Below are 26,863 nucleotides of genomic sequence, written 5' to 3' on the forward strand. Positions count from 1 at the left end.
GTTGCTGCTCCTTTCTGGGCTTCAGTATAGCCCTTTGTAAAAGAAAGGGATTAGAAATAACACAAAGAGAAGACAGTTGAGCTAGAAGAACATGTCAAAGGAAAATGACGGTGTGAAAGGGAAAGAGGAAAATACCAACACAAATCAGGTTCTGGGCCAGAGGAGAGAACAGTAGGGAGCTAGGAGAGGGGAGTCATTGTTTGATTTTTAAAGAGTGTAGATATAAGCTTAATTGATTGTATTATTGTTTAAAACTAAGTTCACAATAAATCATGTGGTACAGTGGGAAAATCATTGGATTTGGAATTAGCAGCTGAGTTCAAATTTCCACTATATTGCTTGCGTGACCTTGTCAAGACTCTTAATTTTTCTGGGTTCCAAATTTCCTCTCTGTAAAATAACAGAGTTGGACCGGATGACTTCAAAGGACCCTTCCAATGTTCTCCTCATTCTCTGTGTCTGTCTCTGTCTGTCTCTCCATATATATATATATATATACACACACACATATATATATATATACACACACACATATATATATGTGTATGTGTGTACGTACATACATACATATACATATACATACATATATATATATACATATACTCACTAGTTGTGTGACCCTGGGCAAGTTACTGAACCTGTTTGCCTCAGTTTCCCCAAATATAAAATGGGGACAATAATAGCACCTACCTCCTAGAGTTGTTGTGAGGATCAGATGAGATAACATTTGTAAAACACTTAGCATGGTTTTTGGCACATAATAAGTGCTATATAGATGCTAGCTATTATTACTATTATTATATGAGCCTGTGATTGAAAGTTCCTTCCTTGCAAAGAAAAAGGAAAGGTCTGGATCAAGTATATGCTGAGTTCCTCCCAGGCACGTGCTCTGGGTACTGATGAATCACCAGCATGATGAGCCCACAAAAGCAGGTGGCAAGGCTACTTCCTGTTCTTGGGTTCCATCTAGAAGAGGCTACCCAAAGGGCCCCAGAGGCCCCAGCTTACTTCCACCTGGGTTCTGTGTTAGCAGTTTGTACTTTGGCAACAGCCAGCTACCCCCTAGAAGGGAGGAGGAAGGGGAGACGGGGAGGCAGAGTATACCTCCTAGAGGAGGAGGAGAGGAGGAGGAGGAGGAGGAAGAAAACCAGATAGCATCAGCCAGACAGTGGGAAGAGCCCTGGGGTTGGAGCTGTGTGACCTTGAGTAAAGTCTCTTTACCTCAGTGAGGCTCGGTTTTCTCATCTGTAAAAAAAGGGGTTTAAGGACAAGATGACCTCTAGGTCTAAATCTGCCCTGAATTTATGATCCATCCCTGTCAGAGTACCTTGGACTAAAGTACTTTGCATAATATGTGTATATGCATACACAAGGGTGTTAGGTGGTGCAGTGGATAGAGTGCTGGGTTTGGAGTCAGGAAGACTCCTCTTCCTGAGACCAAATCTGGCCTCAGACACTGTGTGTCCCGGGCAAGTCACTTAACTCTGTTTTCCTTAGTTTCCTCATCTGTAAAATAGCTGGAGAAGAAATAGCAAAATACTCAAGTATCTTTGCCAAGAAAACCCCAAATGGGGTCACAAGAGTCAGACAGGACTGAAAACAACTGAATAACAACTATATATGTATATGTATATGTATATGTATATGTATATGTATATGTATATGTATATGTATATGTATATGTATATGTATATGTATATGTATATGTATGTATATATACCCATGTATATGTACTTGTTAACTTTACATAAAAGTATATGCTTTTATTGATACTTGTCGTCAAGTATATATTAGAATATAAGCTCTTTTTGAGTAGGGATTGTTTCATTTCTTTGTCCTCATGTCGCAGACACCTAACACTCTACCTGGCATATTAGGTACACAATAGATACTTGTTGAATGAATCATTTAACCTAAATTTGGCTATGAAGGGAAGAGAAAATATCATATCGAAAGAGGAAGAACATGATAGAATGAGAAAGAGACATAGTATCCAGACTGAGTAAGGTGAGGAAGGGCCTACACTCTGTCCTGCTCAGACCCCATCAGAAATATCGTGTCCAGTTCTTCTCCGAACATTTTGAAGACTTTGCATAAGCTGGAGAGTGTCCAGAGAAGGGTGAGCAGGCTCGTAAAGGGCCTTGATCTACTTTTTCTACTTCTACTTTTTAAAAATATATTTTCTTTCTCCCCAATTACATCTTTTAATTTTTTAATATTTGGGTTTTCAAAAGTTTTGAGTTCCAAATTCTATCCCTCTCTCCTTCCCTCTTTTCCCTCCCCTTCCCTGACATGGCAAGTGATTTAATACAAGTTATACATGTAGAATCATGTCAAACACTTCCACATTAGTCATTTTGCACAAGATGTGAACAAAAAAAAAAAGAATGAAAGATAGAAAGTGAAAAACAGCATGTTTCAGTTTGTATTTAGAAGACATCAGTTCTTTCTCTGGAGGCTGATAGCATGCTTCACCATGAGTCTTTTAGGATTGTCTTGGATCATTGAATTGCTGAGAGTAGCTGAGTCATTCACAATTCTTCATCATACAATGTTGCTGTTACTGTGTACAACATTCTCCTGGTTCTGCTCACTTCACTTTGCATTAGTTCATGTAGGTCTTTCCAGATTTTTCTGAAATCGTCCTGCTTGTCATTTCGTATAGCACGATAATATTCCATCACCATCATATATCACAGCTCATTCAGTCGTTCCTCAATTGGTGGGCATCTACTTCTATTTTTCATCTCTCAAACACTCAACCTCTTTGAATCTTTCTTCTCGTCTTCTCCCGCCTCCCATCCCACTACCATTGCTCCCTTTAAGATTATCAATGACCTCTACTCACCAAACCCGACGCTTTTCTCAGGCCTGATTCTTCTCCACAGCTTTTGATAAGCGTGAATGAATATTCTCCCCACCATTGGCTTCAGAGATACCGTTCTGCCTCTCAACTCTTAGGTATTAATTTTTCTCAAGGCCTAGTCCCAAGTGCTAGGGTTGTAGTTTGTCCTTTGAGGACCAAGACATCAGGAAGACGGTGCCATGACTTTCAAGTGAATTGGATTTAAGCGACGGAGGGCTGTGCAAAGTCACCAGCCTCACTTTCTCCTCCGGAGCCATCTGGGTCCAGTGGCCAGATACAGACCGGGAGATGACTGGAGATGGCCCTGCTCCCAAGTGCTACACTATCTGTGTGACCCTGGGAGAGGCCCTTATCTAAATCTTAGTTTCCTTATCTGTCAATAGTCTTTGTATTTCATATCTTAATAATCTTATTGTGGGCAGACTACTTTATTAGTAATCTATTTTTATTATTTATTTATTTATTAGTAATAGCCAGTGTGTGAGAGAGACTGAGGTGGGGGTAGCGATAGAGGAGACCTGCTGGTTGGGAGTCAGGAGCCTGCCATTCTAGGGATTTTCATGTTCCACTTTAGCACTTTATTTTTTGAATTAAGTGTGACTATTGATGGGTGCTCAGAAAAGAGTAATTTTTTTTCTTTTTTAAAATATTTATTCATTTGTAGATTACTTCCTCATTTTAAACAGAACTAGACCGTTTTTTACAAAATTAGGAGGAATGTGATTTCTTCCAACCACTGTTAGGCTTAATAAACGGCAGTAAATCTGAAAAGGACATCATTTCTGTCACAAATATTCAGAAATTTTCAGTTAAGCTATGGTAAAGCATCTTGCTCAGTAACCAAGAACTTCACGAAACCAAACTATAAACATAAATAAAATCTTTTTCTATATTTCATACCGTCTAGATGAAAAACCCCGGGAAATGGTAATTAAGGTGGAATAGTAGATATATTCACTGCATATGGAGTCCAAGGATTTGGGTTTTAACCGTGTCCCTAGTACTTGCTACCTGTTTTGTGAAGTTGGGGAATTCATCTCCTTGTCTGTAAAATTCTCTAGATCCTCCCTAGGATCTAAGGTTTCTTCCCTTTACTGCCCCTGGGGCTGAGCTGGCCCAACTGGGTCAAAGATTTAGGCCATGGAGTCTAACCACTTCCTTTAACAAATGAGAAAAAGGAAGCCCAGAGTGATTCAGCAGCTGACCCAGGTTCACACAGCTAATATGAGTTTAAAGTAGGATTTGAACCCAGGTCTTTCTGACTCCAAGCACAGTTGCCTCTCCACTATATGTGGATAGATTGTACTTTATCCACACTGCCTCTTTCTTTGGCAGGTGAACTGAGTGTAATATCACTTAGGGAACCATCTCTAGCCAGCCTCACATCAGACCAAATTTCATATCCCATCCAGCCATCCACCAAAATCATCTAGTCATCAGCTTTGTCACTAGATGCATGCAGCCCTTCTGTCCCCTTACCTTCATTTCATGCTTTGGACATAGTAATCAAATCAATACTATCATTGCTCCTGGGAAGGGGAATGTCAGTCAACTCCCCAGTGGATTAGTTTAGCATCCCAGTGACTCTCCGGACCAAAGCTTCCTTACCTAATCACCACTCCCCTGTATGTCATCTTCTGTTAGAAAGTAAACTTCTTGACTGCAGAGACTAACTTACTTGGCACATAGCACTTAAGAAATGCTTTTTCATTCATTCATTTATTCACTCACTCATTCATCCTTCCATCCAGCTACCCATTACAGCTATCCAGCTGTAAGTTTTATGATAATCTGGACCTTGGGGCCTGGCATGGAGGCAGGGTTGATGGAGAGTAAGGGAGTTTAGGGAGTAGAGTCACCACAGCTGGGAGAAGTTCGACTTCTGGCCAGGTTCTGAAAGATATCACCGAGCTGTTAACACTAAGGTAGGCTCTTAGCAGGGTAAGGTGGAAGCTCCCGGTTTTCTCTCTTTGCCAAGCTCTGCTGCTCATGGCATCTTCCTCCGCTAGGTGGACTCCTTGCCCTTTCAGCCGGGCGGGGAGGACACAGTAGGAGCCCCGGAGCAGCCCCTCCCCCGCCCCCGACGAGCTTCTAGTGCAAGCCTCCACCTTCACCTGCACACCCTCATCTGCATCCGCCTCTCCTGATCCCGCCCCACCACGCCGGTCGGAGCCCCAGGGAGGGAAGTTGTCTGGGGGAGGGGATTCTGGAGCTCCACCCCAGGCTGGCCCCCCGAGGGGCAGGATGGGGCGGGGCCTCGAGGGGGAGGGGGCGGGAGTTACTGCGGCACCGCCCGGGAAGCTTCGAGTGCCACATCCTCTTGCTGCTGCTGGTCCTGCTGCTGGGACTGCTGGGGCTGCTTCTGCTGCTTCTGCGCCCGCTGCTGCTGCTGCTGCTATCGCTGCTATTGCTGTTGCTGAGGAGCTCGACGGAGCTGGGCCGGCCCGCGGCCATGGCCCATCAGACTGGCATTCACGGTGAGCGAGGGCACTGGGGCCCAGCGGGGGATGGTCCAGATGGTGCCCCCCCACCCCCAGCCCAGGGGGCGGGAGGAGCCGCCTCCTTCACCAGCTGCAGCCCGGGCTCCCTTCTCCCCCGCCAGCGACCCCACCCCCACGTCCCTAGTCCGCCTTCCATCTTCTCTTCTAACGATCATCTTCCCCCACCCTTCGCTTCCTTCCCAGCAACTGGGGCCCACGCCCCGGAAGCCTTGGTTGCACCAGTCGGGCTCTGGGATAGATGCACATGCATCTGTTTATGTGTATGTGCATGCACCCATACATGTGTGCACGCATGTGTATGCAATGTATGTGAGCGAGTGTATGCCTTACATGTTGTCTGCTCTGCATGCATCCTGTAATAATAACTGCACCCGTTTCTGTACTGCCTTGAGGCTTACAAAGGGTTTCCCTCACACCGACCCCTTGAGGTTTCTGTTCATATGTGTAATTGTATGTGTGTATGTGCTCTCTGCGTCACTAGGGGCATTTGCACATACGTGTGTGTTTGTGGGTGTACAGTGGTGTCTGGATGCACTGTGATCAAACGTAGCCTATACTTTGATTATTTGTGCACGTGGGTGTACCCAGTGTTTCTGTGCTGCTGAGGAGTACCTCTTGAAGGAATTGTCCCTACCTAACCCTTTTCCCTACCCCTTTTCCTTGACCCAGCCTTATCTGAGGACTGGACACTATACATCTCTTGTACCCTCTGGGAAACTGAGTGACCCATAGACTCTAGAGGCTGACCTTTGGAGATATTACCCAAAGTCAGCCTCTCCCCGAGACAGGAAGAAGGAAGAAAGGACCCAAGGCCACTATGAGCCTTTCTAGGGCTGTTTCTTCCTCTAAAGTGGCTGAATCTGGGCTGGGGAGGAGCAGTTGTGCCCAGTAGCAAACCAAACTGGTCTGGCTGGAAGAGACATAGAAGCCTGAAGCTGGGTGATCTTAGAGCCCTAGAGATGATAGGGGCGGAGAGAACAGAGGATCACAGTCTCAAAGCTGGAAGGAACTAGTCCAACTCCGTCATGTTACAAGTGGGAAAACAGACTCCGATTGGTGTTGGGAGTAAGTGACAGGGTCAAGACTCCGTTCACCCCTACCAGCTCACATCTAATGGATGGGCCCTCAATGAGCATCTTTCCTTTTCTTGACCCCAGTTCTTCCATCAATAAAACGAGAGGGTTAAGCTAGATTAGGGTTTCTTAATTTAGGGGTTTCTGATTTCAGGGGGGTCCATTAACTTTATGTTAGTTATTTTAGTTTATTAGACCTTTATTTCAATATGATTGGTTTCTATTGTGATACTATATATCTTATACATTTAAATGCATTATTTTGAGAAGGGGTCCACTGGCTTCACTAGACTGCCAAAGGTATCCACAACACAAGAAAAGGTTAAGGGTCTCTGGACTGGATAAAACCCTTCTTCAGTGTGGTATAATGGAAAGTACCTTTTAGATTTAGGTTTACAGGCCTTGATTTTAAGTCCTGGTTCTGCTTTTGAGTGCCTCTGTGACCCATGCGCAAAGTCCCTTTACTTCTCTGGGTCTGCTTCTTGATCTGTAAAATGAGAGGATTGAAGTAGATCAGGTCTGGAGGGTCCTTCCAGCCCCTAATCTAGGAGTTTGTGATAATTCTCTGGACCTCTGTTTCCTTCTCTGTCAGATGAGAGTGCTGAATCAGATGGTGTCTGAGGTCCTGTTCAGCTCTGATGTTGTGGTTTTTCCAACTGGTACATATACCTTTGGTATCCTCTAGATTTAGACCTTAAGTTCATTGTAGAAGTTACGGAGTGAGGCTTCAGTTCAGCGGCAAATGAGCTGAGAGATGGCTAGGTTATTTGGAGATTTCTCACTGAAGTCACCACTTCTTCCATCCTACTGGTTCTCTGGGATCTTTAGGAATGGTAGAGGAGGCCTTGTTGGTGGGAGTCTTGGGGATGTGCTGGAGGCTAGGAGCCTGAATAGTGTTTAACAATACCTCCTTCAGTTATCTGACTTCAAAATCTAGGTCAGATCATGCCTGCCTGTCTGGGCTTCCTGTAGGGGTTCCTACCACGGACCCCCCTGCTGTGGGCTGTCAAACTGTATTAGGTTCATGATAGGGCTGTATCTGGGTCTAGCCTCACTGGCACCCATGGGCAGCATGTCTGGGGTCGATGGGAGAGTAGGGTTGGCCCCACCCTCGAAGGGGTGGCCATCCTCATACCTTCTATGAGTAAAGGCAGCTTTTGTCCTCTGGCTCCCTAGGCTGACCGCTCAGCCCTCGGACCATACAGTTCATGACCCCTTCTCCCCATGCCACCTTGGAAGCCCCATGACCAGAGAGTGTGACAGGCCTCCCAGTCAAACCTTAGTCTCCTAGACCCAGCTATCTCCAGCTGAGGATGATTCAGGCCCCTCTGCATGAGGTCCTGGGTCCCTCTCAGATCCCTTCCTCTCGTCCTGCCGGCTGAGGCTTTGAACACTGGGGCTGGAGCTTGGGGAACATCCCTGAACTCTCAGGCCTGCCCTCTGTCCTTCTCCATGGCTCAGAACTGAGGGAGGTGAGGGCAACCCTCGCAGTCTGCTCTCTTCTGGTTCAAGCTGGGGAAAGGGGGTGGGTGATTCAGGCTTTTGGAGCTGCGTCGCCTCCAGACAGGACCAGGGAGGCAGAGATGTGGAGAGGTGCCCATATCCCAGCAGCCTCAGGGGCATCCTTTCTTCCTCCCCCTCTTCCCATTTCTTCTTTCTGCAGAAAGTTGGCCTTCTGTGGCACTGTGGCACAGTCTGCTCTTACCCCAGTTGCCTCCTGACTCAAATCTTGGACCTTCCTCTCTTTCCCTCCTCCCCTCTAGGCCCTAGATCTTCCTTTCCCATTCCTTCCTCCACCCTCATTCCTTCCTAGTCACATCAGTGACTGAGAGAAGATCTGTGCATCCCTGAGCTAGAGCTGTCTGAGGGATGGGCAGACTCAGGCCTCCCAGCTTAGGGTCTTAGCTCCCAAACTTGTACTCATCAGGGGAAATTGTCATGGATGCCACAGAATATCAGAGCTTGGAAAGAAATTGTAGAGGCAATCCAATCCAACTCTCCCCTCCGCCATCTTATATATGAGGAAATTAAAGTTTAGAGAGGGGAAGGTTCACAGTGAGTTAGTGTCAGGGACAGACCCGGGACCTAGCTCTCCTATGATAAACTTCCTCCTCTAGGGACTTTGGAGAGAGGAAATAACCTGGGTTGTGGGGATGAGGAAATCATGTTACCTTGGCTATCTCTTGGCCTCCTTCCCTTACCTCTTTCTTCCTCCCTCCCCCCAGTTCTGGGCTTTTCATCTCCTCTTCCCAACTCTTTGCCTGTCCCCCATCTAGTCTTTAATATTTCTATCCCTTCCCATGCTCCAGCCCCTTCCTCCATCATTCCTTGCCCCCCTCCCAATTAGGCCCACCAGCCTCTGAGCTGCCTTCAGGCTGATCCTTTGTGGGTCCCCTCCCGGTGGAAGGAGTTGAGCCTGTAACCCAAGGAAGCTGTGCTGGGGCTTGGGGAGGGGCCCCATGAAACATTTATGGGGAAGGCTTAGCTCAGCTCAGCTTTGCTCAGCTCCAGTGTCCTAGGCTGGACCTGGATTATTGATGGGGACTGACTGACTGGTGGGACAGACCAGTAGGGGGAAGGGAACGAGATCAGTAGGCTGAGAATGGGGTAGGGTTGGGGAGGCCAAAAGAAAAGGAAATGCTGAGAAGGCAATGGATTGGAAATTTATCAATAAGTCTATCAATGAGCATTTATTAAAGTGCTTATGTTCTAGGCACTGAGCCAGGATCCGGTGGGGTAGGAATTAGGGATCCAAAAAGAGTGGAGGAAAGGATTGGGGAGGCAGCAGCTTAGAGATGAGAGGGCATGGGGACCAGAGGAAAGGGAGTGGATGTCAGCGGAATCAGGATTGGAGAAGTGGGGGAAGCAGAAGAAGGGGGATTTCATGGAGATGGAGATTGGGAGGGCTGTGAGATTGAGGCAAGGTGGGGTATGAGAGACTGGGAGGTCAGAAGATTGGGGCTCAGTGAGCTAGGGGTTAGGGAGTCTAGGAGCCTCGTGGAATGAATTTGGAGTCTGGGAGGAGGTAGGGTCTGTAAATTTGGGGTAGGTTACTGGGGAGGCCAGAAGAGTGGGAGGGGCCGTGGATCAGGGTTGGGGACAGAACCAGGAAGACCTTGGGAATCAGTCACGGAGCCAATGAGCAGGATGGGGCTTCAGGGTCAGCAGGCTGAGGATCAGGGAGGCCAATGGAATTGGAAGGCTGGGAAGACCAGAAGGAAGGGAAATTGGCAGGACATCAGTTCTTGTTCTGAGTGACAGGGACTTTTTCCCTGGCTCTCATGGCACAGAGCTTACGGTTACTTTCTCCTCCCTGGAGAGAAGAGGGATACCTTTTTCCCCTCAGCCTCTTTATTCCCTCTTCCCCCAAAGTTCTGTTAGGATTATGATGACAGTGAATTGCTAATCCTAGGGGTCATCTAATACAATCCACTTATTTTACAGATGAGGAAACTGAGGCCCAGAGAAGGGAAGTGAGATAGGGATTTGAACCGAGGTCCTTTGGCTACACATTTTGTATTCTTTCCGCAAGATGGTAGGAGCGGCCTTCCATTGCCCTGTGGATGGGAAGAGTTGGGAGCCATTCCCCGGCTTTCTTCTGTAGCACCAGCGAGGCTCCAGATAGAATATAGAGGATGGGGTTGGCCAGGACCCCTTACAGGTAGGGTTACTAGAAACCAGTCTGGAGGAGCTCCAGTGCCCTGCCCCTCCCCCCACTTTGGAATGGGATTGGGGGTCAGGGACCTGGGCGTGTGCCTCTAGCCTTGTTTATACACCAGAGGGCTGGCTCCTCGCCTGAGTATAAAAATACCATTGACCTCAGCCCAAAACTGTGTGTACAACATCGCACAGCCTGTTACGTTCCCACTGCATCCCAAGGACCCAAGGTCAAGAGATCTCAGCTCCTGACTTGTGGAAGCACGGACCTCTCTGATAATCTTTAGAGAGGTCATTGAGGTCATCTCATTTATCCCCCTGCCCCCTTCCCTCCATCCTCTTCTGTCCTCTGCCCCTGCCTCCCTTCATGCCCCCCACTCACCATTTTTCCAGGATGAGAAGTCCTAGCTCAGTTTACCTGCTTCTTCCCACTGCACTCCCTCCTGGCCTCCCCACGGCTGGTTCTCTGCTGTCAAGGGCCTGGCATTAGCCAGGGTCTGTCCTTCCTGAAGCTGCTGTGGCACATGGCACATTCTCAGAAAGCCTGTGGAAGGAAGGCCTTCCCTGTCCCCTGCTCTCAGATCCCCAGACTGCCGGCCTTCCCTTGCACAGCTTCTGAAGTGCTCCCCTCTTCCAGGCAGCCAGCCCTGACTACCTGGAGGGAGGAAGCAGCTCTCTCTCCCCCGTCGACCTCAAGATCCCTCTGACACTGGAGCTTCTTTGGGGCTGGGCCATTTCTCTGAGCCTCTGGCTTGGTGTGGGCAGCATTTGACATCCTGGCAGTGCCCAGAGGGCAGGCACCTTGGCCAACAGGCTCTGTGTGCTGCCAGCTTCATAGCTGCACTCCATTGGTGATGAGGTTGGACATGCTTGAAGGGCTGTGAGCATGCAACAGTGTTGGTGTGCGTTGGAATGTACCTACATCCGTGTCATTACAGGGGTGCACATAGGTAGCTGCATACCTGTGTATTCATGCTTGTCCTCTATCGCACTTGCAATGTCATGCATGCACAATGCATGCACGAGTATATTGCATGTGAGCATGCATGTGTAAATGAATGCATAAATGTGTATGCACACATATATGCATACTGGTGTGCACTATATATGTACCCACGTGCATCTGTTTGCATGAGTCATTTATGTAATTATGTGTACATGTGTGTGAATGAGTAAGCGTGATCTTGGATTGTAGAATGACTAACCTCTTTTCTCTCTTCTAAGAAGTGCTTATTGGGAAGGGGGCGGGCCACGGGTCTGGGTGTGAACAGGAGGTAGAATCTTAAGCCGAGGTCAGCACGTTACCAGTTCACGTTCTCTTCAGGGGGCCAGGGAGTTACACGTGCCAACCCTGGGGAGCCTAGGTTGTGTGTAGGCAGGTGGAGGACGGCGATGGCTCTCAGACTGTCAAGGGGGCTGATTGGGGCCACAGGCCACTTCTTTGGGAAGGTCGGAGAAATTGTAGTGAAGCATCTTCCTCCTGGCCTCTTTTCCTTGAAGCTGTGATTGTTGTGGTGGAGACAGAGGAGATCGAGGTGGGGTGCTGGGGAGGGGTAATCCCTCCCTTCCCCCCACCGGGCTCCTTGTCACCCGAGCTGGCCCCTGGCCGTGCCCACGACACCATCAGCTAAATTTGGGAGATTATGTTCAACTGTCCCCGGGATCAGGTTGCCTGAGTCACATGGTGGGGCTCTATTTAACTCGAGGCCTTCAGGCCCCCCCCCCCAGGCTGTTATGCCCTGCTCCTCTTCTAGAGGACTTAAGCCTGTGGCTACGTGTCCCTTCCCCCGGTCCTTGCCCGACTAGTGCCTCTGACCATCATGTTTTTGGTCCTTGTAGCCACACCTGAATTGAAGGATTTCTTTGCCAAGGCACGGAATGGATCTGTTAGGCTCATCAAAGTCGTCATTGAGGATGGTGAGTATCTCGGGGTGGGGGTGGGGCAGGTCATAGGTTGTTGTCATATGGAGAGCTGGAGGGTAGCTTGGAGAGGGCTCAGCTCCCCCCTCCCCTCCCTGCTAGTTTTAAAGATGAGCAAACCAGAGCCCGGAGAGGGGAAGGTACTGGCTCAGAATTACACAGCTGGTCAATGGAAGAGCAAGGATTCAAACCCAAGCCCCCTTGAGTCCAAAACCAGGCTCTTTCCTCCATAACTTTCTGTAGGGTTGATGGTTGTGGAGTGAGGGGGAAGTGGGGTTCTCTTCCTGGCCATTTTGTTTACATTTGGGGGGGTAAGGGTTTGGGGGTCAGAGTGAAAATATGGGTGTCTCAGGGTTAGGGGGAGTTTTAAGACTAGGGGTGAAGTCAGAAGGTCAGAATTTTAGATTCAAGGCCAGGGTTAGGGTTGTGGATGGGGGAAAAGGTGAGAGAAGGCAGATCTGGTTTCTGTTTCCATGTGTGTGTGTGTGTGTGTGTGTGTGTGTGTGTGTGTGTGTGTATAGAAGGGGCTGCCATGGACCTGGTCTAGGAAAGCCCATGTGCGTTCAACCTGCTCCTATGCTGGTGAATTTGGATTCTGTCATGGCTGTAGATGGTAGCAGTCCCAGCTTGGGCACAGAAGGAGCTTCTGGAAATTCAGTGGGTCTTAGAAACCTCAAAGCCTGAGCCACAAAGAACAGGCCCAGATCTGGGTCTGCCCTCAGGGAGCTGACCATGTGGAGGAAGATAGGAACAACTAGAGGAGAAATACAAACGGTAGGATCTAGCCCTAGAGCCTCTACCTATGGGAGGAACTGTAGTCTAGGGATAGTCAGGGAAGGCTTCCTGGAGGAGATATGACTTGAACTGGGCCCTAAGGAGATGCAGAAAGATTGGGGCATTTTGCAGTGGTCCCAGTATGTATATGACAGGAATCTGTGAATCTAGAGATGAAGCTAGAGAGGAAGGTCGGGATCACATCAAGATGTGTCTTAAATGTCAGGCTGAGGGTTTGGGACTTAATCTGGTGGGTAATAGGGAGCCATTGAAGGTTCTTCAGTAGGGGAGTGACTGGATCAAAGCTGGACTTTGGGTTCTGGTGGAACCCCTCCCCACCCCTTCCTACCCTGAGGTAGGGGTGTTCTCTGGTATTGGGCCAGAGATCCGGGGCTAAGGGAGGATATATTGAGGCATCCCTCACTTTGCACAATGACCCTTTTTTTGAAAGGTCGCAGGTGAATGTAGCATCCATCAGACCCTCTTTTCCACACTTGGGCTAGGTCAGATCTGGCTGCTCATAGAACAGACCCCACAGGGACAGAGCCCTTCCCCTTCTATTCGTCTTTGTTGTAAATGGTGACCTCAGTACCTGGATTCGCATATAGCATTGGCTTCAATAGGGACCTTCTCAGGCTCCAGAGAGAGAAAGCTGGCCGAGCCTCTTCTATGGGTCCCACCTGTGCTCCTTGGGGGGTGGGGTTAAGGGGTCAACCGTGGAGGATTGTGGAACAGCCTCTAACTACAGGGGATCTCTGAGGCTGTCAGTTCCTCTGGCTGTGCCTTACTGCTGCCTGCCCATTAGCTGTTTAGGGACCCCACTGGGCTGGGCCTCGGGCCCAGTAGGTCATTGGCCTGGCTCCCGAGGATGCTGGTGAGGCTGCTTGGCCAGCGGTGTTCTCAGATCTCAGTTGGCCCCTATTGGGGGGAGGGGGCAGGCTCCTTCTGGCTACTCAGCGTCGTATTTCAGCACCACTCCCCCCCAGGGACCCACCGGAGCCCATCTGGGCATTGCCGCCTTACTGTTTGCTGAGGGCAGGGTGTGAGAGGGGAGCCAGGGAGCAAGCAGAATTTCTCAGGGTGCTTGTTACAAAAAGGTCAACGTAAATCAGTCCAAACACGAAACTTCTAACATGCAGAGCCGTCCGACAGTGAACTTGGCTGTGTAAATAAGAGTTATCATGACTACTACTGAGTTCCTCGTCCCTGGAGGCATCCAAGCAATGTCTCTAAAGCCCCTCTGGTTCCTTGGTTCTCTGACTCCCCACTCAACTCCATCCCCTGCATAGATGCCAAGGTGATTTTTCTAAAGCGTAGTAGGTCTGACCATATCACCCCCTGCTCAGACAGCTCCTCTGGCTCCCTATTACCCCCAGGGCCAAATATTAAGTCGGTTTGGTTTTTTTTGGCTAGACAGTGGGGTTAAGTGACTTGCCCAGGGGCACACAGCTAGTAAGTGTCACGTGTCTGAGGTTGGATTTGAACCCAGGTCCCCCTAACTCCAAGGCCAATGCTCTACTGTGCCACCTAGCTGCCCCCAATTAAGTCCTTCTGTTGGTCATTTAAGAGTCCTTCACAACATGGCCACTCCCCACCTTTCTAGTCTTCCCCCCTCCATGAACTCTGTGATTCAGCAGCATGGGCCCAGTTGCTCTCCCTTGACCTTGTCCCTCCATGTCCCGTCACTGTGCTGGCCGCCCTCTGGCCTGGCCTCCTCTTCCCCTCACCTCTACCTCTTGGTTTCTCTTTCAAAATTCAGCTTAAGTCTCTGCTTTTCTGCCCTTCCCAGGTACTCATGCTGTTCCCTCTGGAAGATTACTTTCCATTTTCTCTGTATATATGTCGACTATAAGTAGTTACCACGTTGTCACCCCCTCTAGATTATGAGCTCCTAAAGGCAAGGACCAGTTTTTCCTTTCTTTTTATCTCCACGTAATAGGACCTTAAAATATTTTGAATTGAATTGAATCTAATTTCATTGTAACCAGTCAACAAGATTGCCATTCTCTGACCTTCGCCTGTCCAGGGACAAGCTGTCCTGGGCACTCTTATCATTCTCCTTTCACATCTGGTGCTGTCACCCTGTTTCATTTCATCTCGGCCAGGGGCTCATTCCTCCCCCCTGAGTTTCCTCTTCCTCACCCTCAACACTCAGCTCTCACCCTGTGGTATCTCTGTCTGTCAATTCTGTGAATAAGGCTATCAGTATCCTCTGTCTGTGTTAGTGATAGTGTTCAGAGCTGTGGACTTGGGAGTCAGGAAGACCTGGGCTGGAATCCTGTGTTGAGGACACTTACTAGCTGTGTGACTGTGGACGAGTTACTCAGCCTCTCTGGACCTCATTCCTCCTAACTGTAAAATGGGGATAATAACATGTGCAGTGTTCGTGCCTCAGGGTTGCTGTGAGGGTCTTGTGAGCTAAAACCCTGGCTAACTTTAAACTGCTATAGGAATGTCCATTACTGTTATTGCAATAATTATAATACCTACCTTCTCCCAGATATGTTGACCAGAGGAAGGTGGAAATGAGTGTGCGCCTTACAAAGTCACACCTTGCTGGGGACAGGGTGGACTTGGCAGGGGGGAAATCAGGAGACTTGACTGTCATTTTTTGCACAAAATTCTGCAAGTACTAATTAAGCACCTACTATATAGAGGTCCTCTTGCTGGGCTGTGGACGGTACAAAGGCAAACTTGATAGGTTCTCCATCCTCAGAGCTTACATTCCCCTGCGGGGGTCAGGGAAATGTGACATTAGGAAAATATAGCTAGTGTAGCATTTATCCAGCACTTGTTAGGTGCCAGGCACTACCAATAGTATCTCATTTTACCCTCCTAACAACTCTGGAAGGCAGATGCTATTGTTACCCCCATTTTACAGTTGAGGAAACTGAGGCAAACAGAAGTTAAGTTGACTTGCCTGAGTCACACAATTAGTAACTAGGCTGGATTGAACTCAGGTTTTCCTGACTATAGGCCCGAGCTGCCTCTGTGTTAGGTAAGTATAATACAAGATAGAAAGTGATGGAGGCCAAGGAAAGTTTCAAGAAATTTTGAGAATATTTGAGGAGGTTGAGGTCACTTTCAGCTGGGGTTGGGTAAGGGAATCAGGGAAGGCTGAATGAAGGAGGTGGTATCTAAGCCGATCCTTGCTAGCATGAAGAATGTGAGAGGCAGAGGTCAGTAGGGAGTGCACCCCAGGTGTGCGTGCAGGTGTCAGAGACAGCTGACTGGACTGTCAGCTTTGGGGAACAGCTGGTTTACCAGCTTGGGTGGAGCGTAGGGTGCATGAAGGGACATGATGAGGAATAAGGAATGCAGAGGTCGGGATGGACGGAGCCTTCAAAGTCAGACTGACAAGTTTGTATATTTTCCTCATGGCAGTAAGGAGCCTCTAAAGCAAAGGAATGACATGGTTATTCCCAAGACACAAGTCTAGGGAAGGTTATTTTGGCAGCAGCAAGAGATAGAGAGATACATAGAGGATAGAGCATTTATTAAGCACTTACTGTATACTGGGTGTGATGCTGGGGAGTACAGCGAAAAAACCAATGGCACAGTCCTTGTTTTCACATTCTAATGGGGGAAGATGGTACATAAAGGGCTACCGAAAGGGGTTTGATATAGGTAGAGGATGGAGCATTTATTAAGCACTTACTTTGTGCTGGGTGCTATGCTGGGGAATACAATGAAAAAGCCAGGATGCAGTTGTTGTCTTCACATTCTGATGGGGGAAGGTGGTACACAAAAGGTTACTGAGAGGAGTTTGAACAGGTGTGGGGAAATGAAAGCCTGGATCCAGGAAACATAAGTAAGGCAAACATTTGCTGTCAGAGCCCTGGAAGCTTCCAGAGTCAGAGTCCGGAGTGGTGGAGAAGTCTTGAAACCAGTAAGACCTGGGTTTGAATCCCACCTCAGACCCGTGCCAGCTGGATGCCCTGGCAGCCCCTCTCCGAGGCTTAGAGTTTATGGGAAAATGCTAGCTTGCACTGGGAGACTGTTTTCTGGCTATTCTGAGGAGGTCCCAGATCTAGTCCCTGTGCCCATGACGGATGGATAGGAGAAGAGAGACTCAGGAAGGGATACCAGTTGGAGGGCTGTTAAGATCACCTTTCAGCTCTGACGTTGTGTGATTCTGTCCCCTTTGGGGTCTAGCTTGGGTCCAGCCTGACATTTTGGGGAGGAGGGTATGGGGCTGGGGATTGGGGAAAGACTACCCTGCTTTTAGCACCTAGATTCATCGTCGTGTGAGCTCCAAGGTGAGGTCCAGGGAGGGGGAGTGGCTGCCATCCCGCTTAAGGGGCTGACTCCGCCCTGCGCCCCCAGAACAGCTCGTGCTGGGTGCCTTCAGGGAGCCAGCCCAGGGATGGGAACAGGACTACGACGCTGCCGTCCTGCCTCTGCTGGATGAGGGCCAGCCCTGCTACATCCTGTACCGGCTGGACTCCCACAATGCCCAGGGTTTCCAGTGGATCTTCATCGCCTGGTCCCCGACAGCTCTCCGGTGAGCCCCCTTCTTCCTCCCCCACTAACATACACACACAGGACCAGGGCCCATCAGACTTCCCCAGGCAAGATTAGGGGCTGGCACTGCGTGCGATGAGAGGGGGCCAGTGTCTTCCTCCTGACCCTGCAGCTGAGCCTCTCTCGGACCAGAGCCCTGACTGGGGAGCCAAGGGGGAAGCCTGGATCCTGCCTTCAGAGAGCTAGGTGGAGAGAAATATGTCCTGCCCTTGGGGGGTTCTCTTGTCTGAGGACAAGATGTGGTCCAGCCCTTTGATCCAGGAGGCTGAGACAGGTCTGAACTCAGGGAGCCTCTGATCGGAGGGAGACGCATTGCCTGCTCTTTGGTCTTCAGCTGAGCTGGATCCTCCCTCCCCCAGGTTCGACTGAAGATGCTTTATGCAGCTACAAGAGCGACAGTGAAGAAGGAGTTTGGTGGGGGCCACATCAAGGATGAACTCTTTGGGACAGTGAAGGTATGGTTAGTCTACCCACTTCCCCTCCCCCCCAGGGCATCCTACGGTATGAGATTGAAGGGATCTGTGGGTACCTGGAGCTGGGCACTGCCCCGATCCCTGACTCTACACATCCTTAGGTACTGGGGCAAGCCCCCATCCCACCATCCTGTATACTAATCGGACGTGGTCCAGGCTGGGGGGGTCTCGTCAGTTCCTGGCCCTTCCCCTCTCTGGCCTCAGTTTCTTCATCTGTAACATGTAGAAGTTTTTACTAGATGACCCTAAAGGTTCTTTCTGGTTCAGATAGGCCTTAGATCTGTGCTCTAGTGGAAAGAGCTCTGGACTTGGAAATCAGAAGAGCTGGCTTCAAATCCTGCGGAACTATGTTTGTCACTCAGTATTTCACGCCTCTGTTTTTTCATCTGTAAAATAGGGATAATTATACTTTTGCTGCCCACCTTTCAGGGGCATTGTGAGTAAAGCACTTGCAATAGGAATGTGGGTTGTTATCACACGGTGTCTGGAACAAAGTAAGCACACTTAATATGCTTTATCTCTATCTCTCTATTACCCTTCCCTGATATCCATCAATCAGGAAGCCTTTATCAAGCTTCTGCTGTATTCCAGGCACTGGGCTAGGGGCTCAGGATACAAGGACAGAAGTGAGACACCTTCTTTCAGGAAGCTTGCATTCTCTGAGAAAATGCCAGGTTGGTGTTACTGTCCCCATTTGACAGATAAGGGAGTTGAGGCCCACAAAGGGAAGGAGACCCAGAATCTCGAGAGTTGGAAGGTCTCAGTGGCCATCTGGTTCCACTCTTGCTTCTGGATCATACACCTGACAAGCTGTCGTCCAGCCTTTGCTCGAAGACTGCCAGTGAAAGGGAAGCCCCTCTGTGCCAACGTAGCCCATCGTGCTTTGAGATAGATCTCATTGTTAGGAAGTTTTCCTTGATGGGAAGCTTACATTTACTTCTCTGTAACTTCCAATTTCAATTTGATTCAATTCAATAAACATTTATTAAGCGCCTACTATGTGTCAGGCACTGTGCTAAGTGCCATGGATACAAATAAGAAAAGGAGAGATGGGTCCTGTCCTCAAGGAGCTTAGAATTGAACGGGGAACACAACACCCGAAGGAGACTGGAAAGCTAGGAAGCAGGGGAGAGAGGGGGAGAATGCAGGGGGTGCCCAGTGATGCATAAAAAGTTCTAGAGACATGATTTCAGGGTAATTAATCATTTTATTAATCATTCTAGCAGATAGTTAATAAAAAGGGTCAGTAACGCTCGAATACCAAAGATCCTTTTTGGAACTCAGTGAGTTCCTTGGAAGAGCAGGTATTCCTCAGGGTGGCAGTGGACTCTTAATGGTTAACAAGTGATGAGAGAGAAAGAATATTATAGTGAGAGGTGGACCTGTTCTAAGGAGCGGCTGGGGGACATGACTGATTATGAGACTCAGGGACAAAGAGAGACTATCTCAAGCCTGACTACTCCCAGCCTTGGGCAATCTAGCCTGCCCTGGGAACACAGTGGGCCAGAAGTCACCTTAGGTTAAATTCTTTGTAAGGTTCTCCAAGATTTCATCTCATCACGGGCCCTGCCCTTAAGAGAACTAAACTTTGACCTAATCTCCCAATGAGGGGAAAAGATTCCTGGGTCTCCCCAGCATTTGGTTATTTGATAACCATTTCTCTTACCAGCAGCTATTTCTAGTCTTATCTTCCAGGGCCCAGCAGACCGGATTGAGTCCTTCTTTTCCATAGCAGCTCTCCAAGTCTCTGAATGTAGCCGTCACATCCCCCGTCCGCACTGAAAGTCTTCTTTATGCCAGGAAGCCTCCCCAGTCCCTTCAGCTAACCCCTTAAGGTCGTTCTCCATCCTGGTCACCCTGCCTTTCCTGGTCTCCAGCCCTTCCAGCCCATCCTCAAATGTATGGCCCAGAACTGACCCCAGTACTCCAGGTGGGACAGTCTCTTCTCTCTGGCTTCTGGCCTACCTCTCTAGGAGCAGCCTAGAAGCCTGTTCATTTCTTGTGCTCAGGCAAAGAAGGTCAGCTTGCAGGCTACTAAATCCTCTGGGTCTGGCCTTATTGTAACTGTGGTCCAGCCCCGGCTTGGGCTTGGGTGTAGGACTCATGTGAACCCACGTGTGATACTTTACAATTTTTCTTTTCTTTTTTTTTCCTCCTGTGAGGCGATCAGGGTTAAGTGACTTGCCCAGGGTCACATGCTAGTGTCAAGTGTCTGAGGCCAGATTTGAACTCAGATCTTCCTGACTTCAGGGCCAGAGCTCTATCCGTTGCACCCCCTAGCTGCCCCTTGATGTTTTGTCTTTAATAAACTTCATCTTCCCAAGTTCAGCCCAGCTTCTAAGTCTGTGGAACTCTTCTGGATGATAGATAATAAATAATAAATGCTTGTGGATTGATTGATCACATAGAAAGGTCTTGGCAGTCAGATGAGAACCTGGGTCTCCCAACTTCCATCCCAGGGCTTTTTCCATCTCTTCGATATAAGCAGTTAGGAATGGAGAAGAAGGTAGAGAGGGAAAACCGCCGGAGGGCAGGACGAGGCACTTTATGTGCAAGGTATAGGGAGGCAGATTTAGGTTTGTTCTAAAGAAAGACTTCCTAATGATTAGAGCTCTGAAAAAGTGGGATGGGATGCTGGTAGGTTGTGAGTTCTTCATCCCTGGAGGTCTTTCGGCAGAGGCTGCAATTGATGTCCTAGCTGAACGCTGGGCTAGGGCCCAGTGTGAGCCACCAGGTGGCAGCATAAGCCCAGTACTGTCCCCCGAGTTGTGAAGAACTCATGGTGCCCAAACTGGAGACTTCTCTCTTCACAGCACCAAGCCTGGCCCTTCCTGGGTAGAGGGAACCCTGCTGGGCTTTCCTGCTTCCTTCTTCACCACCGCTGGCCCCAGCCTGCACCGTGCACTCTGGACATAAAACGTACAACTCAGAGCCGGGGTGCACCTCAGAGTCCCTCTGGGGAAACTGAGGCACAGTGAGAGGGAGTGATACCAACTGCGGTGTGGCACAGTGGAGAGAATGGATTTGAGATGAGAAGACCTGGGTTCAAATCTTGGCTTTGTCGCTTACTAGCTGTGGCTGTCAGCCAGTTCATAAGCATTTATTAAGCACCTCCTGTGTGCTAAGCACTGGGGGTACAAAGAAGAGCACAGAACAAACAGTCCCTGCTCTCAAGCGAGCATTTATGTAATGCTTCACAGTGGCTCATTTTCTCCTCCCAGTGACCCTGGAGGGAGGTGCTGTTATTCTCCCCATTTTTTATAGACTGAGGCACAGAGACATTAAGTGATATGCTTGGAGTCACACAGCTAGTGTCCATAGCTGGATTCGAACTCACATCTTCTTGACTCTAAGGTCAGTGCTCTCTCTTCAGTGCCACCGAGATTTCCATTTCTCAGGCACTTTAAGGTTCACAGAACACTGGTCTCATAACGTTCGTGTGAGGTATAGTATGAATATTATTTGTTGTTCCCATTTCAAAGAGGTGAAGACTGAGGGGAGAAGGGAAGGGAGATGCCTCCTGCCAGCATCTGTTGGTTACGTTGTGATTCCCTCAAGGGGGTAGCCAGCTCTCAGCCCATCTCCCCCTTCCCCGCTCATGATATTGTCTTCTACCCCCAGGATGACCTCTCCTTCAGCGGCTACCAGAAACACGTGTCATCCTGTGCTGCCCCAGCCCCACTGACCATGGCAGAGAGGGAGCTCCAGCAGATCCGGATCAATGAGGTGTGGCCCTCGGACAGGGGAGAAGAGAAGGTCCCGTCCCAGAAGGGGCGGACACCCATCGAGGATCGCCTGTGCTAAGCCTCAGAGCAGCTCCCGTTGAGATGCTTATTGGATCCCCCCTAGCCATGCTGGGGGCGAGCCCAGACAGAAGTCTTTCTGCTCATTTTATAGAGAAGGAGACTGAGGCACTGAGAAACAGTGACTCATCCCAGCTTATATTGGGGAGTTGATCAAAGTAGGACCTCTCATTCTGTCTCCGTAGGCCCCAAGGAGGTCTCCTGTCTACAGCCAGTCACCCCTCAAAACTCTCCCCTAGAGAAGCTTAATTATTGGCTTTTATTAACATTTCCTCGACAATACATTCAGAGAAGTCTGAGAAGGCCCATGGAAGAGTGGGCTTGATTCTGAGGGAGGCGCCCTGAGGGTCTGAGTCTAGAATCCAAGGGTCCTCACTCCCAGCCCAGAAGAGGGGGCTCTAGCCAGGGCAGTCCCTGGCTGCCTCAGTCTGCAGAGGACTGGACAAGGCAGTCTCATGATGGATGGGGAGGGCTTCAGGGGCATTGTCAAATCCCATCCTGGTGTGATACGAGCTGTTTAATGTGGGCTTGCTCTGTTTAATGAAACCTTCCAAGCTTTTCCTGAAGAGCAGAGCAGCTGGGGTGAGTGTGTGTGTGTATGTATATACTATGTGTATATATGGGTGTATATGTGTGAATGTATATGTGTGTGTGCTTGTATATGTGAGTGTGTGTATAGATGTGTGTGAATGAGTGTGTATGTGTGAGTGTATATATGCACATGTGTGTATATGTATATGTGAATATGTATATACTATGTATAAATATGTGTGTATAAGTGTGAATGTGTATGAGTGTGTGCGTGTATATATAAATGTGAGTATATATGTGTATAAGTGTGTGTGAGTGTGTATGTGTGTATGTATATAAGTGTGAGTGTGAATATGTATGTGTATGTGCATGTGTGTAAGTGTGTGTGTGTGTGTGTGTGTGTGTGTGAGCAGGGCTGGCTCCTCTCAAGGATTTCTCAGCCTTCAGCCCATGGGTTGAGGGGTACAGGGTAGGTCTGATTGCATTGTGCTAACCCCCACACAGCACTTCTCAGGGGATGTCACTGAGGGGATTCCTGATCAGGCCAGGTTGGACTGGATCTCTCCTAAAAGTCCCTCCTCGCTTGGAGATTCTGTGATTGTTTCGGTACCATCAGGTCTGGCTTCTCAGCCCCAGATAATCTCAGACTTCTCCCACTTTGCCTTTGTATCAGGGACCTTCTCTCCTTCTTCTCTACCCCTGCCCCATCCTGACTGGCTCAGCCCATTCATCTTCCTCCTCATGTTTGATTTGGAGTGTATTCTGAGAGCATCTCCCAGGGAGCTGATCCTGGGCTGGGCCCAGACCCACAGCTAGGGAAGGGAGCCACCCTAAAAAGAGGCTGGCTGGTCTGGGATTTGGCCTTTTCTCTAGTTAATAGGAGTCCTTGGGTGGTGGGTGGGTGGGGTTGGTGCTTAGGCCAGTTCAGGGGGGAGGGGGCCTTTCTGAGCAGTACCCTGGGGGTGGCAGTAGGGGTGGGGCTCTGGGCTCACCCCCACCCCTCCTGACCTTGTGGCCTAGGTGAAGACAGAGATCAGTGTGGAGAGTAAGCATCAGACCCTGCAAGGCCTGGCCTTCCCCCTGCAGCCGGAGGCCCAGCAGGCCATTCTGCTGCTAAAACAGAAGAAAATCAACTATATCCAGCTGGTGAGGCCCCTCCCCCCCATTCCTCCACTCTGCTAGGACCCCTGCTTTCAACCCTTCTCTGAAGGCTATTCCCTCTTGTGTTCACTCTTCCCTCCCAAGACTGACTCAGTCATATGGGCATTTTCCCTATGGAGGACCTTTCCTTTTAGAGACATGTCCCCCAGGGTAGAGATTCCCCAAAGAAGACTTTCTCTTAGAAGGGTGTTGCCCTTACCATGTGATTGCTCTGATAAAGAACTTCCCCTAGAAGGGCAATTCTTTTATTGAGGGGAGGGGGTTGGGTCCTTGTAAAAGAGTTTATAGAGGAATTTCTGCATGGAAGAGTGCCACAATAGAGGAACACCTCTCATGATAGGAGCCCTGGGTGCCATTTTTTCTGGTGTTAAAGCGCTGCATGCATAGAATTTCATTTTGAGGCTGATAATAACTATAAGACAGGTACTGTGGGAATTGTTATCCTCATTTTTACAGAAGAGGAAACTGAGGCTCAGAGTGATGTGACCTGCCCAGGGTCACACAAACTAGTACACTGGTTCTGAGAAGGTGTGCGCCCTATTGTGCAGCCAGTTATGGTGGATGCCAGTTCTACCTGGCACTGGGTGCCCACGTGAGGGCTTTAGTATTGATTCGGTCACAGTGGGCAGTGAGCGAAAGATGTTGGAAACTGTTGAGCTAGTGTGAAAGGTTGGACCCAGGTGTCTCCTGACTCTGCTGTGCTACCCTGACCTCCCTGCCATCATCACCATCGCTGTTACTGCTGCTGCCCTTTCTTTATAGATCCATTCCCCTCATAGCGGGACTGCCCTTACAGAGACGTATTGCCCCCATTAAGGACTTGGACTTATGGAGATATTTCTTGTATAGTAGAATTTCCCCAATAAAGGAGCTGCCTTGTAGGGACCTTTCCCTAGTAGGTTCAGCCTTGGTCCAAGGGCATCAAACGGGGACCCTCAGATTTTCCCCTGTAGTCAAGTTTCTCCTCTGGTGCAGTTGCTTCCATGAAGGTCTGGGGAGGGTGGGTACTGGCTGGAGCCTGGGACACCAGGGGCCAGCCCTGCCTTGACAGGGGTTGCCGTCCCCAGAAACTGGATCTGGAGCGGGAAACCATCGAGCTGGTACACACGAACCCCACAGAGGTGGTGGATCTGCCCAAGAGAGTACCCCAGGACTCTGCCCGCTACCACTTCTTCCTCTACAAACACTCCCATGAGGGCGACTACCTGGAGTCTGTGGGTGAGCAGGGACTTAGTCTTAGGGGCAAGGCATGGGGATGCCAGGACAATGGGAGGGTACCAGGACCTCCGAGGTGGGATGGAGTGGGGGAGGAAGGGGAGAGAGGGTGGTGTGGATGCAGGTGGAACCCTGGGGTCCTGGGGGCTGAGAGGCTCCTGGAGGGAGGCTGTGTGCTTAGCTCTGACCCCCACCATCTTCCATTGGCCCATCTTCCCACCGTGTGCCACCCCCCACCTGCAGTGTTCATCTACTCCATGCCTGGATATAAGTGCAGTATTAAGGAACGGATGTTGTACTCCAGCTGTAAGAGCCGACTACTGGACTCCGTGGAACAGGATTTCCAGTTGGAAATTACCAAAAAGGTGTGTGTGGTGGTGGGGTAGGCCTCAGTGGAGGCTCCTAACATTCCCTCCTACCCTGCTTTTCCTTCATTCACCATCTATGATACACCATCCTAGGTTGTTCTCCTGAAGGAGTCTCTTAGCTCGGGGAAAACTCAAAGACTCAAGTCACTTGGGTTGTAATTCCAGCTCTTGGTAATGTGATTCCCCTGCTTGGCCCTCAGGTTGCCTATCTGTACAATGGGAGAGCTGGGCTAGTGTGAACTTCTAGCTCTGACATCCTAGGATATATCTCATCAAAGCCTTATGACAGCCCCTGAGGGAGGCGGGGCAAAGATATTAACCCCATTTTACAAGTCCCAGTGAGGCTAAGGGATTTGCCCAGAGTCAGAGTGAAAGAGGTGTTAGTGAAAGAGGCAGGATTAGAACCCAGAGGTGCCGGGTCACAGCCCAGGACTCATTCTATATGCTACAGAGAAGGAGGCAGGGCAGCCTAGAGAGGGAAACAGGCTCAGAAGGACTGAGTCACCCTACATGTTTGTGTCAGGGTTGGGACTAGAACCCAGATGCATGCCCTGATTTATCACTTTGGGCTCTTCCCCTGCTCCCTGCCCCAGAGAACATTCCTTACCTGGGTCAGAAGGACACATGCTCCAAGGGTTCAGATGTCAGCGTTCTGGGGATATTGCTTCGTGGATGTGAGAATATGGGGTAACTATAGGTGTTGGAAACTCCCCAGGGTCAGAGTTGGGGCTTGAGAGGTAAGAGGGCCCTAGGTCTGAGTAGATCCATCTTGGGGTTCTGAGAGACAGGGGTTGGGGTACCCCCTGCTTCTGAGCAGACTGTCTTCATTCCACAGATCTAGTCCAAGGCTGAGCATTCTGGGCCTCAGAGTTCTCAGTGGGGTGGCATGGGGGCATGAGGGCTTGACCAGTCTAAAGCACCCTCCCCACTCTTCCCAGATGGAGATTGATGATGGGGCAGAGCTGACGGCAGAGTTCCTGTATGATGAAGTCCACCCCAAACAGCACGCCTTTAAGCAGGCCTTCGCCAAGCCCAAGGGCCCGGTGGGCAAGAGGGGCCAGAAGCGGCTTATCCGGGGCCCTGGAGAGAATGGCGATGAGAGCTAGGCGAGGGCCCGGCCCTCCTGTACCTTCATCTGCTGCAGGCTGAGCTGGAGTGGGCTGAGAACTGTTGGGCATCCTGGATCACAGTGACGTGGGCTCAGCCCCACTCTTGCACCTGGAGAGGCCCCTCCCCTGCCCCCAGGAGTTACCATGTGTTTGCGCTTTCTTTTTCTCTCTTTCTTCCTCTTTTTCTCTCTCTCTTCCCCCTCTCACTGTCAACCCTGAGGGAGATGTGTGAATTCCTGTCACCCATAGCGTCATTGTCCTGTCTTTGTCTGGCTCTTCTCACCGAGTTAACCCTGAGCTTATTTCTGTCTTGGCCACCTTTAACATCCACCACTCTCCATCTCTGTGTCCTCAGTCCCTCTCCCCTGATCACTATGCCCATTGAATTGAGTTGAACACCTGCTTTTGTGTCCTGCAGGCCCAATCGCCCCCATTTGTGTTATCCCACTTCCCGTGCTTGTACACGACATTCTTGTCCCTCCCTGCACACACTGTCTCCATCTTTATCCATCCCTATGCCCTCCATCCCTGTCCTCAGTCTCTCCTGCCAAGTTCGGGAGAATGGGGCTAGGCTTTTTTTTTTTAAATGGAGGGCCTTCTAAGTTTTAGGGAGGAAGATGGGCAGAAGGATGTTTGCTGAGTCTGGGAAGTGGAAGTGGGCTGCATCAGGGTGAACAGAAGAGGACATTAGCTGGGACCGGAGCCCAACTCAATTCTGAGACACCCCCCCCCCCATGGCAAGTGAACTCTGGGTGTGACGGGAGTTCAGCCCCCCGGAGGCTCACGGCTTAGCTGGGCAAGCAGGGTTGGGGGGGGTAACTGAGGGAGTGCAGGACTTACTGGGCTGAATGCTGTATTTTCTAAGGAATAAAGTATTTTTAAATCAAA

At 49.6% G+C, this 26,863-nt stretch overlaps 1 protein-coding gene across 1 annotated transcript; it reads left to right on the forward strand.

Annotated features, from left to right (window-relative positions):
- The first annotated feature begins 5,154 nt into the window (after positions 1 to 5,154).
- TWF2 (twinfilin actin binding protein 2) lies at positions 5,155 to 26,863 on the forward strand. Its single transcript, XM_020971502.2, is given in 10 exon segments — positions 5,155 to 5,343; positions 11,937 to 12,014; positions 17,118 to 17,276; positions 17,279 to 17,295; positions 17,675 to 17,770; positions 21,410 to 21,514; positions 23,143 to 23,268; positions 24,351 to 24,501; positions 24,742 to 24,863; positions 25,805 to 26,863. Coding segments are annotated over 10 exon segments (1,047 nt in total). The 5' UTR covers positions 5,155 to 5,318; the 3' UTR covers positions 25,973 to 26,863.

Source organism: Phascolarctos cinereus, unplaced genomic scaffold (genome assembly GCF_003287225.1).
Source record: "Phascolarctos cinereus isolate Bilbo 61053 unplaced genomic scaffold, phaCin_HiC Scaffold_4;HRSCAF=312, whole genome shotgun sequence".
NCBI lineage: Eukaryota > Metazoa > Chordata > Mammalia > Diprotodontia > Phascolarctidae > Phascolarctos > Phascolarctos cinereus.